We start from the raw sequence: 13,544 nt of genomic DNA, 5'->3' as shown, positions 1-13,544 counted from the left end.
CGTTTTGTGTTTTTGACGTGCCAGAGTGACAGGGTTACCCATGTTGCAATTTCATTGGCTCACGTTCTTCTCACATGGACGTAAACAAAGCGCATCTCATGGTGGCAGGCAGTGCTTCATTTGTAAAGTGGGAGGTCCCGGAGCGCAGAGGATGGGTGGCTAAGGTGCAGAAAAACAAGAAGGGCGGGGGGGCTTGTGAACAATGCTGTGCGCCACACTTAAAATAAACTGCACACCCACACAAACACGCACACACACCTTCACAAATGACACTAACACCCTGCCTTTTCCTAAAAAATTACTACATTTATGTTTGCTGTCTGTCTCTGTACTTTTCTGTCACTTTTGCGCTCTTTTTCATACTTTTCTCTCGTTTCAAAAGTCACCGAACGCACTTTACCGTAATATATGCAACATATAGCATACTGTTGGAGAGCACGGGTTCTTGGCTTGCTGTCAGTGTTGAAATTTTTCAGAGTGAGGGCTTACATGAGAACTTACGGTAATGAGAATCAGCGGCGCACTAGTGTGAAATTTCCGTGTTTTTCCTCTGCGTTATGACATCACAGGCTTACGTTTACTGTAATACACCATATATATCATTGGAAATCCCTTTTTTTTGTTGGCAAATTAGGTTGCGATACCTACAACTGCATTATTGATGAAGAGAATAAATTATACATCTTGGTTGCAAAAACTTTTTTTTTTTTATTAGCTCCACAAGTATTTTTTTGTTGTTGTTGTTGTCTTGTTCTCTCAGGTGTAGGCCTATAGAATAGATTCGTGATATTGGGTGCAATTTTGTTATTTAAGCTATTTGTTTGTTTGCCTACACACTTAATATTGTAAATAAAGTGTTAAATTATTCAGCATTATGTTGTCATATGTTATGTATTATGCTGTACTTGTGCGTCTAATGGTATGAGTGGGTTAGGGGGTGGTGGTGGGCAGGGGGGCCGGGTGGGGGGGTGGTATTGTCCCTACCAAAGCTGAGACCAAACCTACGCCCTTGGTCCACATAAACATTTACAATGTCTATCAAGCGTGGTGTTAATTTCTACCTGAATTCTCTGTGCACATAGTAATTTGGTAAAATACAGACAATTATTATGTGCAAAGGAATTAATGAAACTTGGGAAACAATTATACGTTGAGGACACACTGTAACATTTACATTGCTGAATAATACGTGGCCTCATAACATGTTTATTTCTGTTTCTCTCTGCACTGGCCACAGGTGGGTCAATGCTGCACAAGTCCTGCTTGTCCTTCATGTCACAGAAACATGCTGCACCATAAACTGTGTTTTGTGTTCTGTATTTCTTCTGAAATATGTTTGCTGCATTACATTGCTAAGAAACAATCCCATGTAGTATTACTATCTTGTAGTGACTGGCCACTTTAAAGCCTAAATTTTGTTTATATTCATTCATAATTCATTTTCTGTCACTTATCCCGGTCTGAGTTATAGTGGCAGCAGACCAACTAGCTCATCCCACATTTCCCTGTCCTTGGCCAGGTCCTGTAATGCTTCCAAGGGGATTCTGAGGCGTTCCCAAGCCAGCTGTGAGATATAATCCTTTCAGTATGTCCTGGGTCTTCGTCAGGGCTTTCTCCCAGATGGGTGTGGCCAGAAGACTTCCAAAGGGAATCGACCAGGGAGCATCATCACTAGATGTCCAAAGCACCTCAACTGGCTCCTTTCAATGTGAAGAAGCAACAACTCTGATCCAAGTCCTTCCCAGATATTCAAGCTTCTCACCCTGTCCCTGAGTCTAAGTCCAGATACCCTACAGAGGAATCTCATTTCCACTGCTTGTGTCCTTGAACTTGTTCCTTCAGTCATTACCCAAAGCTCATGAAAATAGTTTGTATAGGAGCGTAAATCAACTGATAAATCTAGAGCCTCGCTTTCTGGCTCAGCTCTTTCTTCACCACGGCAATCCAGTGCAGCGTCTGCAGAACCTCAGATGCAACCTGACAGTCTGTCAATCTCACGCTTCAGCTTGGCCCCATTTGTGAACAAGACACTGAGATATTTTGCTTATAGCAGGTGAAACTATACGTGCACAGTCATAGGCCTGTGGGACTTTGAAAATGCTACATATGAATCTACAACTATATGAAAATGTAAAAGGTTGATTAAAAAAACATTTAGTCGAATTTGACGCTTTTTCCTGAAAGCATGCTGCAGGGAATAGAAGCTAATGATTGTCTGTTGTGCACGTTTCTATTCTATCTCGTGCTAATTGGGCAACCCTGGGTGGAGAATGCAACTATTTGGTTGGTTGTTGCTGTAATAAAGTTTGATGACCTCTAACATACGTTCACAAAAAGCACAACTGCCTCATTCCAAACTGCCATGTTTCTCTCTGCAGGTGCTACGCCTTAAACCACAGAGGATACATACAAAACAACATACATCACACCTCACAGAGCCGTGCCAGGCTGCATGCATGCCAGTGCCATGAAAAACAGCTTTTCTTTAGCTTCCATGTGGCAGAAACAGTTTGCATCACGGGTTACATAATATCCGATGGCATGTCATGTGCCCACAGCTCACTACTGGATGCCAGTGGCACGGCAATGTACGTACACTTCATCCACGGCGGTTGATGTGAAGTGACAGGATTTTGTCAGGACTGGTGTGACATGCACTCTGTGAACACGGACCGTCAAAAAAGGAGGTTGAATCATCTTATTGATTTTGCAAAGTGTGGCACCTGCTCACAGAGACAAAGAATCAGCCCTCAGTCAAATATAAAGCTTCAGGGCTGTGCAACAAACGAACCCATGTGTAGTGCAAAGAGTTTTAATATGCACATCGTTTACATTTATGCATATATGCTGTGTAGGAGATTGAAAATCCTATTCAGCTGCTCGAATAGGCGCCTACATCTGTTTTTTAATGCAAATGTGCATGGGTGGAAGCTGAAATGATTGTTGGTACCGGAGGAGGTGAGTTGAATATTTCTGCTAATCTGCAGGGATTTGATTTTCAGAGCAAAAAAAAAAAAAAAACAACTGTAAGTCCCTTCGGCTGCTCCCTTGTTTGCACTCGGGGTCGCTACAGCAAATCCAAGGTGGATCTGCATGTTGAATTGGCACAGGTTTTACGCCGGATGCCCTTCCTGACGCAACTCCACATTACATGGAGAAATGTGGCAGGGGTGGGATTTGAACCCGGAACCTTCTGCACTGAAACCAAGCGCCTTAACCACCCTCCCTCCACCCCCTTAAAAAAAAAACAACAACAAATAAATAAATTGTCAAGGATTTACAGAAACATCTACTGAGAGGTAACCTGTGGGTGATAATAACCTGTTCATGAGAAGGGTCACAGAAGAATGGACACAGTGTCTGAGACTGACAGAAGACTCCAATTAGCTTTCAAATTAACGACCACCAGGGGAAACCACCACATGTGTAAGCACACACAAAACCAGGCTTCCGGCCACTTCAAAAGACAAGGACGTGCACTCAGTGACATCAGTGGACCGTAAATAAGATGTACAGTAAGACAACTGCTCAAAGGTTACAGCAAAATGTCTGCACTGCCCCCTAATGCCTGGGTTGGAATGCAAATTATTAACCACACTTCTCCCAAATAAATTGGATATGGATGAAAATAAAAATTCACAGCACATAACATTCCAATTTTATCCAAACATGTCATGTTATTTCTGAATGCATGAGTTCCTCGAGCTATTTCAAACAACATTGTAAAAGTGATCAAGGCGGTTCTTAAAAACATTTTCAAAATACATTTGTGGCGATGTATTGGCAATGTCGTTAGTGTCGCATCCCTTCTGGTAATTACATTCTGATTCTGTCATTAATGCAAATTGATGCATTAATCACGCAAAATGGAAACCAAAACAAGGTGACTGACACAGCCAATAAACAGGACACCAAACATCCTCCTGGGAAGAACTTTTGAAAAAAATCAGGACAAATTTCACATGAAAGTTTTGTGGAATATTTGCTAGACTCAGGTAAGTCAACACACAGGGATTTACTTTGGCACTCGTCAATACTAATGTAGCTGGGTGATTCTTTAACTACGGGTACTATTGGCCTTGTAAATGTAATTTCCACCACACCATTGCCTTACAATATAAAGCGCCTTGGGGCAACTGTTTGTTGTGATTTGGCGCTATATACATGTGCTGTGATGTCACTGTTTATCTCCATAGAAACTACCCAAACAATCATTCATACAAACTGTTTAAAGGGACATTAGTGTTGTGGTGGAAATTACGGCAATAGTGTGGGACAACTACATTTTGTTTAAAAAAAATCACAACAGTTGTATGACACTGAATACCCCAATTATGTTTTGATTATTTTACTGATATTTTATTCAGAGATATATTTTAAAACATTAGAAAAAACGTTTCTTTACCATTCATTTTTATCATTGAAGATCAAAAGTCTGGGTGTGGGACAAGCACAAAACGGCAATATTTGCATATAATGACGCTGAAAAAAGGTGAAAAAGTCATCATAGACTACTAGAACAAATTTCTTAACACACTTTCATTGTAAAGATAACTATAAAAGTGTGAAATTTCCCCTTTTTTCTGTTTTTCATACAATACGAGGGCTGTCCATAAAGTATAGGTCCTTTTTATTTTTTCAAAAACTATATGGATTCCATTCATATGTTTTTACGTCAGACATGCTTGAACCCTCGTGCGCATGCGTGAGTTTTTCCACGCCTGTCGGTGACGTCATTCGCCTGTGAGCACTCCTTGTGGGAGGAGTCGTCCAGCCCCTCGTCGGAATTCCTTTGTCTGAGAAGTTGCAGCCGCCGCGACGCTCCGCCACAGGAAAAACACCTCTGTTGGAAGCCTTAAGGACAAGTTGGAACATGTCCTGCCTGTTAAACAATTTCTCATATATTCACTCCACTGAAAGCCATCAAAAGCCGCCTGGATTTTACAAATGGTTATCAACACGGAGGTGTTTTTCCTGTGCCGCCGCACCGCGCCGGCTGCGTCCCGATGCGCGGACCCGTCCGCACGTCTTTCATTAAAAAAATCTCCTTTAACAGTGGAATATCCGGATAAAATGCTGAAACCGACTTCTTCTGAAACTTCTCTGTTCTCTCACGACGTCCTGGATCAATAGAGCCTGAAATGTGGAGGTTTTCAGCTTGAAACAGGCTGACGACGGTGCCTGAGAGCGCTGCACGACGTCTCGCACCGTGGGAAGTCCTTAAAGCGACAGTATCACCTTAAAATCTTTCATCAGCCATTAAAATTTTCAACGAAAACCAGCTTAATTTTTCGAACCGTGTCCACTTCGATGTGTCTCACAGGTTTAGAAAAAATTTTGATCAAACAAAGCGCCAGTCTCTCAACAACTTCTCAGACAAAGGAATTCCGACGAGGGGCTGGACGACTCCTCCCACAAGGAGTGCTCACAGGTGAATGACGTCACCGACAGGCGTGGAAAAACTCACGCATGCGCACGAGGGTTCAAGCATGTCTGACGTAAAAACATATGAATGAAATCCATATAGTTTTTGAAAAAAATAAAAAGGACCTATACTTTACGGACAGCCCTTGTATGATCAAAGGACATAATAAGTGCCCGTAGTCTAAGAATCACCCAGCTACTGTTACATTTATGCTTGGTGGTTTGCCAATATAAATCAGGATGGAAATGTTTTTTCATAGCTTTCATGAGTATTTTAAGCTGTAAAAGTTCTGAGTTACTAGTTTTCACTGAATGCAGCATAAACTTCAAAAAATTGTGCATGTACTTATACTTCCATCTTCATGTGGTCTATAAAATGTCAAGCAGAAAACTCACAATATTTGCTGTGGAATACTCCCAAAATAAATACTTTACCAGCAATAAAATCTGCTTTATTTTTCACTTGATTTTTGATTTTGGACAGAATAAGGTAAGGGCTTGGGGGCATGGCACTGGAAGTTCCCTAACCTGTGCCTCAATCTTGATTGGGTTGAGTCAGGAAGGGTGTCTGACATAAAATGTGTACCACATCAATGTGCAGTTCTGTGCAGGATCCATTGTGGTAATCCCAAACAAAGATGGGAACAGTCAAAAATAGTCAATCAATCATAGATTATTGTAACAGTTTAACCATGTGACATGTGGTGATCTTTACTGTCCTTCTGTTATGCATATGTATGTTCACATTAACAGATCTAGCTGTTAATATGAAAGTAATAATACTAATTTGTTTATATAGCACTTGAAGTATTGGACAAATTTCCAAAGTGCCCCACATAATAAAACATCAAACCAAAACAATATATCAAAATTCTATAACCATAAGAACAGTTACAATTTAATGTCAAGTGCAAATAAATCATACACACAGTACATAAAATTAAATATAAAATGATAACACTAATGATAAAAAATAGAAAAATAAATCTAGCATATAATATCTATATAATATACATAAAATATATAATATAAGCTTTAAGATTAGCTTTAAATTCAGAACAACAATGGATGGATTAGCCTTAAATGTTTCAATGGAACTGGACTTTCTAGCAACAGGCAAACTGTTCCCCAAAGCAGAAGCACAGTGGGCTGTGAAACCTGCTGACTTCTTTTTAACCCTGGGGACACAGAGCAAGCCAACATCCTGTGACTGCAAAGCACGAGAAGGCACATAAGGCTTACCAAGTTCAGTAGGCTACGTTGATATGTAACCATTTAAATCCTTATATGCCAACACAAAAACCTATAGTCCATATACATATATAACAAACCATCTGTGATGTCACCCATACGTTTTCTAAAGAGCTGGCTTAGGCACAAATGGGGCGGTTCCTAATGTTACTGTCTTGGCAGTGGCAGACTCCACCGAACTGCTTGCCAGAGGTGGAGCGGGGGTAAGACCAGCGCTGCCTGTGTCGGTTGAATGAAGGCCGAGCATCTCCCTATCTCAGAGTTACCAAGCAAGCTAAAGCTAACAGGCTAAACTTTTTTCCAAACCACTGGGCAGTGGTTTACACAAGAGGTGGCTTGGGTGAGGAACATCTCACTAGTCCAAAGGTTCAAGTCAATAAATTAATTAATTTATTATATGGCTGCGATGCAACGCATGCTCTGATTAGCCGATTACCAGCTAACGGCTGGACCATCTGCTAATCTAGTGGAGGTGAAGAAAGCAAATGAGCCCAACACCATCGCAGCATATTTGGGCAATACTGTAGGTTTGTGTGTTTATATATATATATATATAGTATAAATAATGGATGGTGAGGAGTCCAACATAGAGAAATATTGGATGAAGAAAAGTTATATTGGACGAGGCGTAGCCAAATCCATCAATCCATCCATCAATTGTTATGCCCCCCCCCCACCCCCAAATTAAGCAAACAACAAAGAGTCAAGTAAATTAGATCAATTTATTTTGTTGTGAACAGCATATGAATGCTTCTAAAACATCAGTAGCGTGCTTGCCTACCTTCTTAGTGTTTCTGGCATCCTTGGAGTTCAATATTTCCACCAGTTCCTCCTCTGTGAACTCAGCAAACCTCGCTGGCAGATGATTTTCTGCTGTTGTTGACATGTTTGTTGCCATTTTTTCAACCAGCGTCTGTCAGCTAGTTCCTGACCTCCGCTACGCCATTAGTGATGTCATCTCATGAATAATTGTATGCCACGCTCTGATTGGCTAGCTGTTGGCAGTAAGCTCTAATGCTATTGGTCAGTGGGAACCAATCCAATATAACTTTTGGTCCGAGCCTTTTTGGATCCCTTTGGATCCAACATAACTTTCTGGTGCCAAGCATGCCAAAATACAGGTAAATGATGGACAGGAAGGCTAATCTGTATATATATATATATATATATATATAGTACGGTTAACCACACAGAAAGCTCTATTATCTCAGATATTTGTAATAAAATGCTCAGAAAGCACAATGAATTTGAGTCCACAGCAGCGTCTGCCAGCAGGACGCTTGAGCTGGCACACTGACTGTCAAAGTGAACAAGCTCCTAAGTATAAATTTTGTACAGATGTCATGAAGAGGGGGAACCAGCTATAGAGACCCAAAGTAGTTTGTGTATTAGGCTGGAAACATGTCATGTTCATTTCTGCTGTAAAAACTGGGACTGACTTTCTTTTGGAGCCAGTGTAACATGCGTTGTGACCTTCACTGGGCTTGAACTCAGTCATGAGGTTAGGAGGCAAGTGTTTTACAACAGCTCTAGAACCCAAAGGATGTCGCATCTATCGCTCGTACATCGGGGAGCGAGGCTTACTCACTACACAGCACCACCTACTGGTTGCACAATGCTAGTCAAAGAACTGTACCAGAGGTTGTCTCTTGGCAAAAAAATCAAGTGTTATATAATCAAATCTCCCAGTTTTATGTTGGTGTTTCATGTTGTTTCATGTTCATGTTTCATGTTGGTGTTGTTTGTTGTATTAAAAAATTAAAGTTTGTACGTTATGAATTGTTGAAAAATCAAACATTGTAATGCCTCATTAAAAAACTGAAGGTAATAGTTTTGGTTTGTGTCCATTTCTACCACCCCTGCTAAAGCCATGTGGTAACTGGATGAAAATGTTTGTCAAGGCGTCAGCTGGGGATTGTTTTCTCAGTGGTCTGGGGCTTGTCACATGTGTGGTTCAGTGAATATGAATTAATGTTCTTCAGAATATGTTTTTTTATGAAACAGTGGCTTTAATGAAGGCTAATCTTTTGTCAACACTGCAAATCCCTTCGCTTTACTTCTCATTACTGAAGATTATTCAAACAAATAATCAGTCACCTGATTCAAATTTATGGTTTAAGCACAAGGGACATTGATGAGTACTATTACAGAGATGGTACTAATTTCAAAACTTATTTGATGTTTCCATCTGAAAAATCTAATCAACACCCCGTTGATAACTACAGAGTCAACCAACCCTGTCTTTGATGGTTCTTCTTGTAATACGTTGTAAGGCAAGATCGTAAGCTTTCATTTCATGTGCAAATGACTACTGAATGATATTTTGATGACGACCAGTTCACACAAGGGTACAACAATGTGACAACCAACCCCACTCTCCCCTAAAGTGGAATCATTCAAGAAGTATAGAAACATTTTAATGTTTGCTCAACTGTTTATTAATCTTTACAGAGTAAATGTTCAGGGACATGCCTGCTTTAATAAATGTTCTTCTCCTCCATCATTTAGTGAAAAGTCAGTGTTTTCTAGTGTGCAGAAAACATGAATATTCTTTGACTTTCACTAAATCATCTTATTTGCCAACAGAAGCAACAACAACATATCAGATCTTGAAACATACAGTACTGGTCTGACACAGTCATATGAGTGGAGACGATTAATCCTTTAAAAACAGCAATATGATCTGCTCGTTCCAAAGCAAGAGATGTGTAAATCATCACTAATGAACTTATCAAAGTCAAGAAAGTTTACTGAGAAAATCAACAGCACAGGACGGCTCCATCTGCACAGTTTTATAGCTGTGCACTCTTTGTGATTCTCCGAGCACTGCAACATGCATTTCTGAAAAGGTTGCCTTGTTTTACCATCCTCTCCTTTCTTTTTAGGCTTGAGTGGTCAGAACAGCATCAGCTGGCATTCGTCAGCCTTAAGGCTCGTCTATTATTGGTATAAACGTTCCATTCTCTGAAGCAAACTGGGGAGTCACTGTGAATTTGTTTTAGGCGTTGACTGCTCCCTATTACCCCTTGGGTCACAAAAATTCATTAAGAGTGCATTAAAGTCTTGGAACACTCAATCAAACCATGCACAAGTAACCTTCTGTGACCAGATGTGGAAAACAAAAGCAAGGAGACGCAAAACCACCTGTTCAATAAACAAAAGGGCAGCGGATCGTTCTATTTTTTTTTTTTTCTCAATCCTTTAAAATGAGAAAAACTAAGAAAAAACACTCACAAAGCTGCAGTCATCACTAACAGGTAACAATTATAACAGAGCTCAGGTGTGAATGATTGTTCTTACCCTGGTCTTTGCGGTCAGATGTCTGGCCGGACAGCAGCAAGAGGAAATCTTGACAGGTGTCCTGATCCAGCACTGTGCTGTTGTGCAGACAAAGATCAACAATTAGGGTCACGGCTTTCTGACAGATCATATCATGCTGCTCTCGGTCAGAACTCATGCTCCCTGATGCATCCTCGGCCGTGTGCACTCATCCAAGGGGACTAACACACCCACACATGCAGCAGCAGCCGAGCATGCACAAGATAAAGGCAACTTGCTCCCTCCTCGGCTGAGTCTTCTCTCCACAAAAAAAAAATGTGTTTGTGTGTGTGTGTGTCTTTTCTGTTTGTGTGTGAAACCCTGACTAAAGATGGATGTGGTGTGAGACGGGTCAAAAACTGTAGGGATTCTGCATCATGTATGTGTGCAGTTACTGAATTACAGTTCTTCCAAACTGATTTGTTGCTTCACTTTTATGGTAGAGTTGACCCCCTTCCCTCCCCCTGGTTCCCCTACACTCCAGTTCAACGCTGCCAATCCTCGACCTGCATGTAATGTCACTAAAACTCCTCCTCTACAAGCTGAAACACCATTTTAACGACCACTGGGCTTGTTTTTCTCAGGTCTACCGACTGTGCCGGTCCCCAAGGTCAGAATGTCTCCTGTGATCAAATTTCTCAAACCAAACCGCCAGTGAGTTGCAAAGTCTCACCTCTCCCCCTGTGACAATCCCACATGGCTCTCCTTGTGATCAGTGACTGTTTACAAAATGTAATGATGTGAGAGACATCACATCTGACTGCACGGAGTCCATTCAGATTGCTGCTTATAAATACTGGGACGTGTTGATTGCACATCGAGGTAGATGATGATGATGATGATGTAAATGTCTGAGCACTGGGGATGAAGATATTAAAGTGCTTCACTGCATCTGTTGGGACAATGCAACCACCTCATTAAATGTAAACCCACCTCCAACAGCAGATGCCTCTGCTGTAGCTTGTAGTTGTGGAAATCTCTGCAGAAATCAATTAAATTAATTCCTCATATCAAATAGTGTCTGATAATTATCATAAATAAATATATGAACATATTTACTTCAGGTTATACAGCTTCAAAGGATGCAGTAATGGAAAAATTTAAATCTGGGGGTGTGCACATGACACCACAGAACCACCTTGGGTCCTGGAAGACAACAACCCGAGCAGACAACCAGTCCACTGCCCAAAAGTAGCCTTCTAGCTGCCATTGAAAGGTCACATCTTCAAGACATTTCTGGTATGACTGAGTACCAAAGACTTTGAGTCATCATCTTTGGTCAATGGTTAAAGTCCAACTCTCAGAAATATACAGTAAATCTCGAAGCACCAGGACTCTGAGGATGTCTGAGTCTGAGAAGGATGGATTTGTGCTGGAATGCTGTTTTAAGTGAAGTCGACTCCCACTGCTTCTTTTAATTGGGGTTTTCAGAGACATAAGTGACTCAGGACAGTGAGGGCTTACGTGTTTTCTTCCACCTGCGAAATATAGCGAAGATTCATCCCATCCTGTCTATGGCTGATGCTGAGACCCTGATCCATGCGTTTATCTCTTCTAGATTGAACTACTGCAATGTTCTATTTTCTGGTTTACCGCAGTCCAGCATTAGGGCTCTCCAACTGGTTCAAAATGCTGCAGCCAGACTTTTGACAGGAAGCAGAAAGTTTGACCACATTACACCCATTTTGGTGTCTCTTCACTGGCTTCCCGTCCCAGTGAGATCAGATTTTTAAGGTTCTGCTACTAGTCTATAAAATTATTCATGGGCTGGCACCTCCCTACCGAGCTGACCTAATTAAGTACCGGCCCGGGCTTTACATTCTCAGGGTGCAGGACTACTTTGTGTCCCTAAGGTGAATAAGAAGTCTGCGGGTCACAGTTCTTGCTCTGGGGGTTGGTAAGGTTAGACCTTACTTGTGCGAGGCACCTTGAGGCAACTTTGTTGTGATTTGGCGCTATATAAATGAAAATAAATTGAATTAAAATTGAGGACAAACTGAAGCTTGCAGAGAGATGCGGGAGTTACCAGGAAGGAGACAAGAGTTTTGCTGATGGACTGCCTTCGGGACTCTAGCTCCTGATTTTAACGATACTCCCAAAGTCGTTCCTCGGCCACAAGGCAGCAGAGGTTTGAAGTCAGAGTTTTCCTGCTCCTAGACAGGCTGCCATTCACTCTGTCTGCCTGGAGCAGGTGGTTTTAAGGCAGCAATGACCCTCCATTTCCCCTTCTATTTTGGTTACTAACAGCTCCACCGCATGTAGGCGTGCAGTTGGACTCTGACAGTGGGTGCTTGTCCCTACGACCACCCTACAGCTTCTGACAGCCCATTCATGTGGAGCCAGACCCATGAGGATTTGCACCTTTAATCACCGAAAAAGATATCGGCATCGCCAAGTATTACTGTCCATTGACCTCATCACTCCCTGAACTCTTCTCAAGCATCTCTCAAGCTCAAAAGTCAGGATCAGAGACATGAGCATGTCTGCATCGAAGAGAATATCAGAGAACATCTAAATCTCTCAACGTGTTTGACAGTTTCACCGCATACAGACATGCATCATTGAAAGCCTGGATCTTAGACTTAATCCTGGACATTCACAAGCACAGACATTCCAGCTTTTCCCTCAACTTTTCAAGTGCTGCAATTAAGGAGTATTGATTCTGCAAAGATCACACCATCACCCACAAAGTCAAAGTCAGTAAATCTTTCCTCGCAAACAAAGACACCAAAGCTGCTGTTTTTCACAACCCTTCCCAACACCCAGTCTCCAAACAGCATTCAAAATAGTGATTTGATAAATCATTTGCAATTTCAAGGTCATGTGACCAATAGAAGTCAGGATATTAATAGGAGGTAGGGGTAACCATTTCCTCAAAGTAGACATCTAAATGAGTTTGACCTGTTAAGGTCACCCAAGCACAAGGGTCATGTGACCAAATAAAAGTGATATAACACTGGGTACACTGTAACCAACTCTTCAAAATACACATTCTAGTCAGTTTGGCCTTTCAAGGTTACCCAAGGACAGAGGTCATCTGATCAATAGGAAAGCAGCAGCATCACCATCTATATTATAACAGCCAAGTGGCCTCTCTGCTTGTATCCGTGCGTGCGTGCATGTGTATGGCTTCGATTGTGGGGAAACTGGGGAGAGCTGAGATTTACCGTTTTGTATACTTATGTATTTTGAGTCAAGGATGAATGGTGCAAAAACGTAAAGTTGATAGGACTAATATTTTTGGAGAAAGTAGCGACATTAGCTAACAACAGTAAACAATGGATGTTGTGCTGCAATGCACCATGGGAGTTAGGGGTTTTGGGGTTTTAAATGTTGTTATTGTGGTTCATGTTAGTTTAACAGTGTTTTTAGTGTTATTGATTTATTCGTCTTTGTAGTTGAATTGGTTTAGTCAATTTAGTTAAGCGTCATGTTCCGATTACCATGAGTGAGTTAAGTGTCATGTTATTGTTACCATGAGTGAGACGTGTAGTGCGTTTGATGTCTTCTGCCACCATCTCTGTTTGTGGGTGTGTAAAAATAAAAGCACC

At 41.4% G+C, this 13,544-nt stretch overlaps 1 protein-coding gene across 1 annotated transcript in view; it reads right to left on the bottom strand.

Moving 5' to 3' along the window:
* The window catches only part of syt6a (synaptotagmin VIa), a 216,889-nt gene extending 206,686 nt beyond the window's left edge, over positions 1-10,203 (bottom strand). The window contains exon 1 of the mRNA XM_034171554.1: positions 9,976-10,203. Within this exon, the coding sequence (XP_034027445.1) occupies positions 9,976-10,132 (157 nt within the window). The 5' untranslated portion in view covers positions 10,133-10,203. The remainder of the gene's footprint in view (positions 1-9,975) is intronic.
* Between the last annotated feature and the right edge of the window lie 3,341 nt (positions 10,204-13,544).

This window comes from Thalassophryne amazonica, chromosome 6 (genome assembly GCF_902500255.1).
Source record: "Thalassophryne amazonica chromosome 6, fThaAma1.1, whole genome shotgun sequence".
NCBI lineage: Eukaryota > Metazoa > Chordata > Actinopteri > Batrachoidiformes > Batrachoididae > Thalassophryne > Thalassophryne amazonica.
This window is presented reverse-complemented; position numbering and strand designations above follow the sequence as displayed.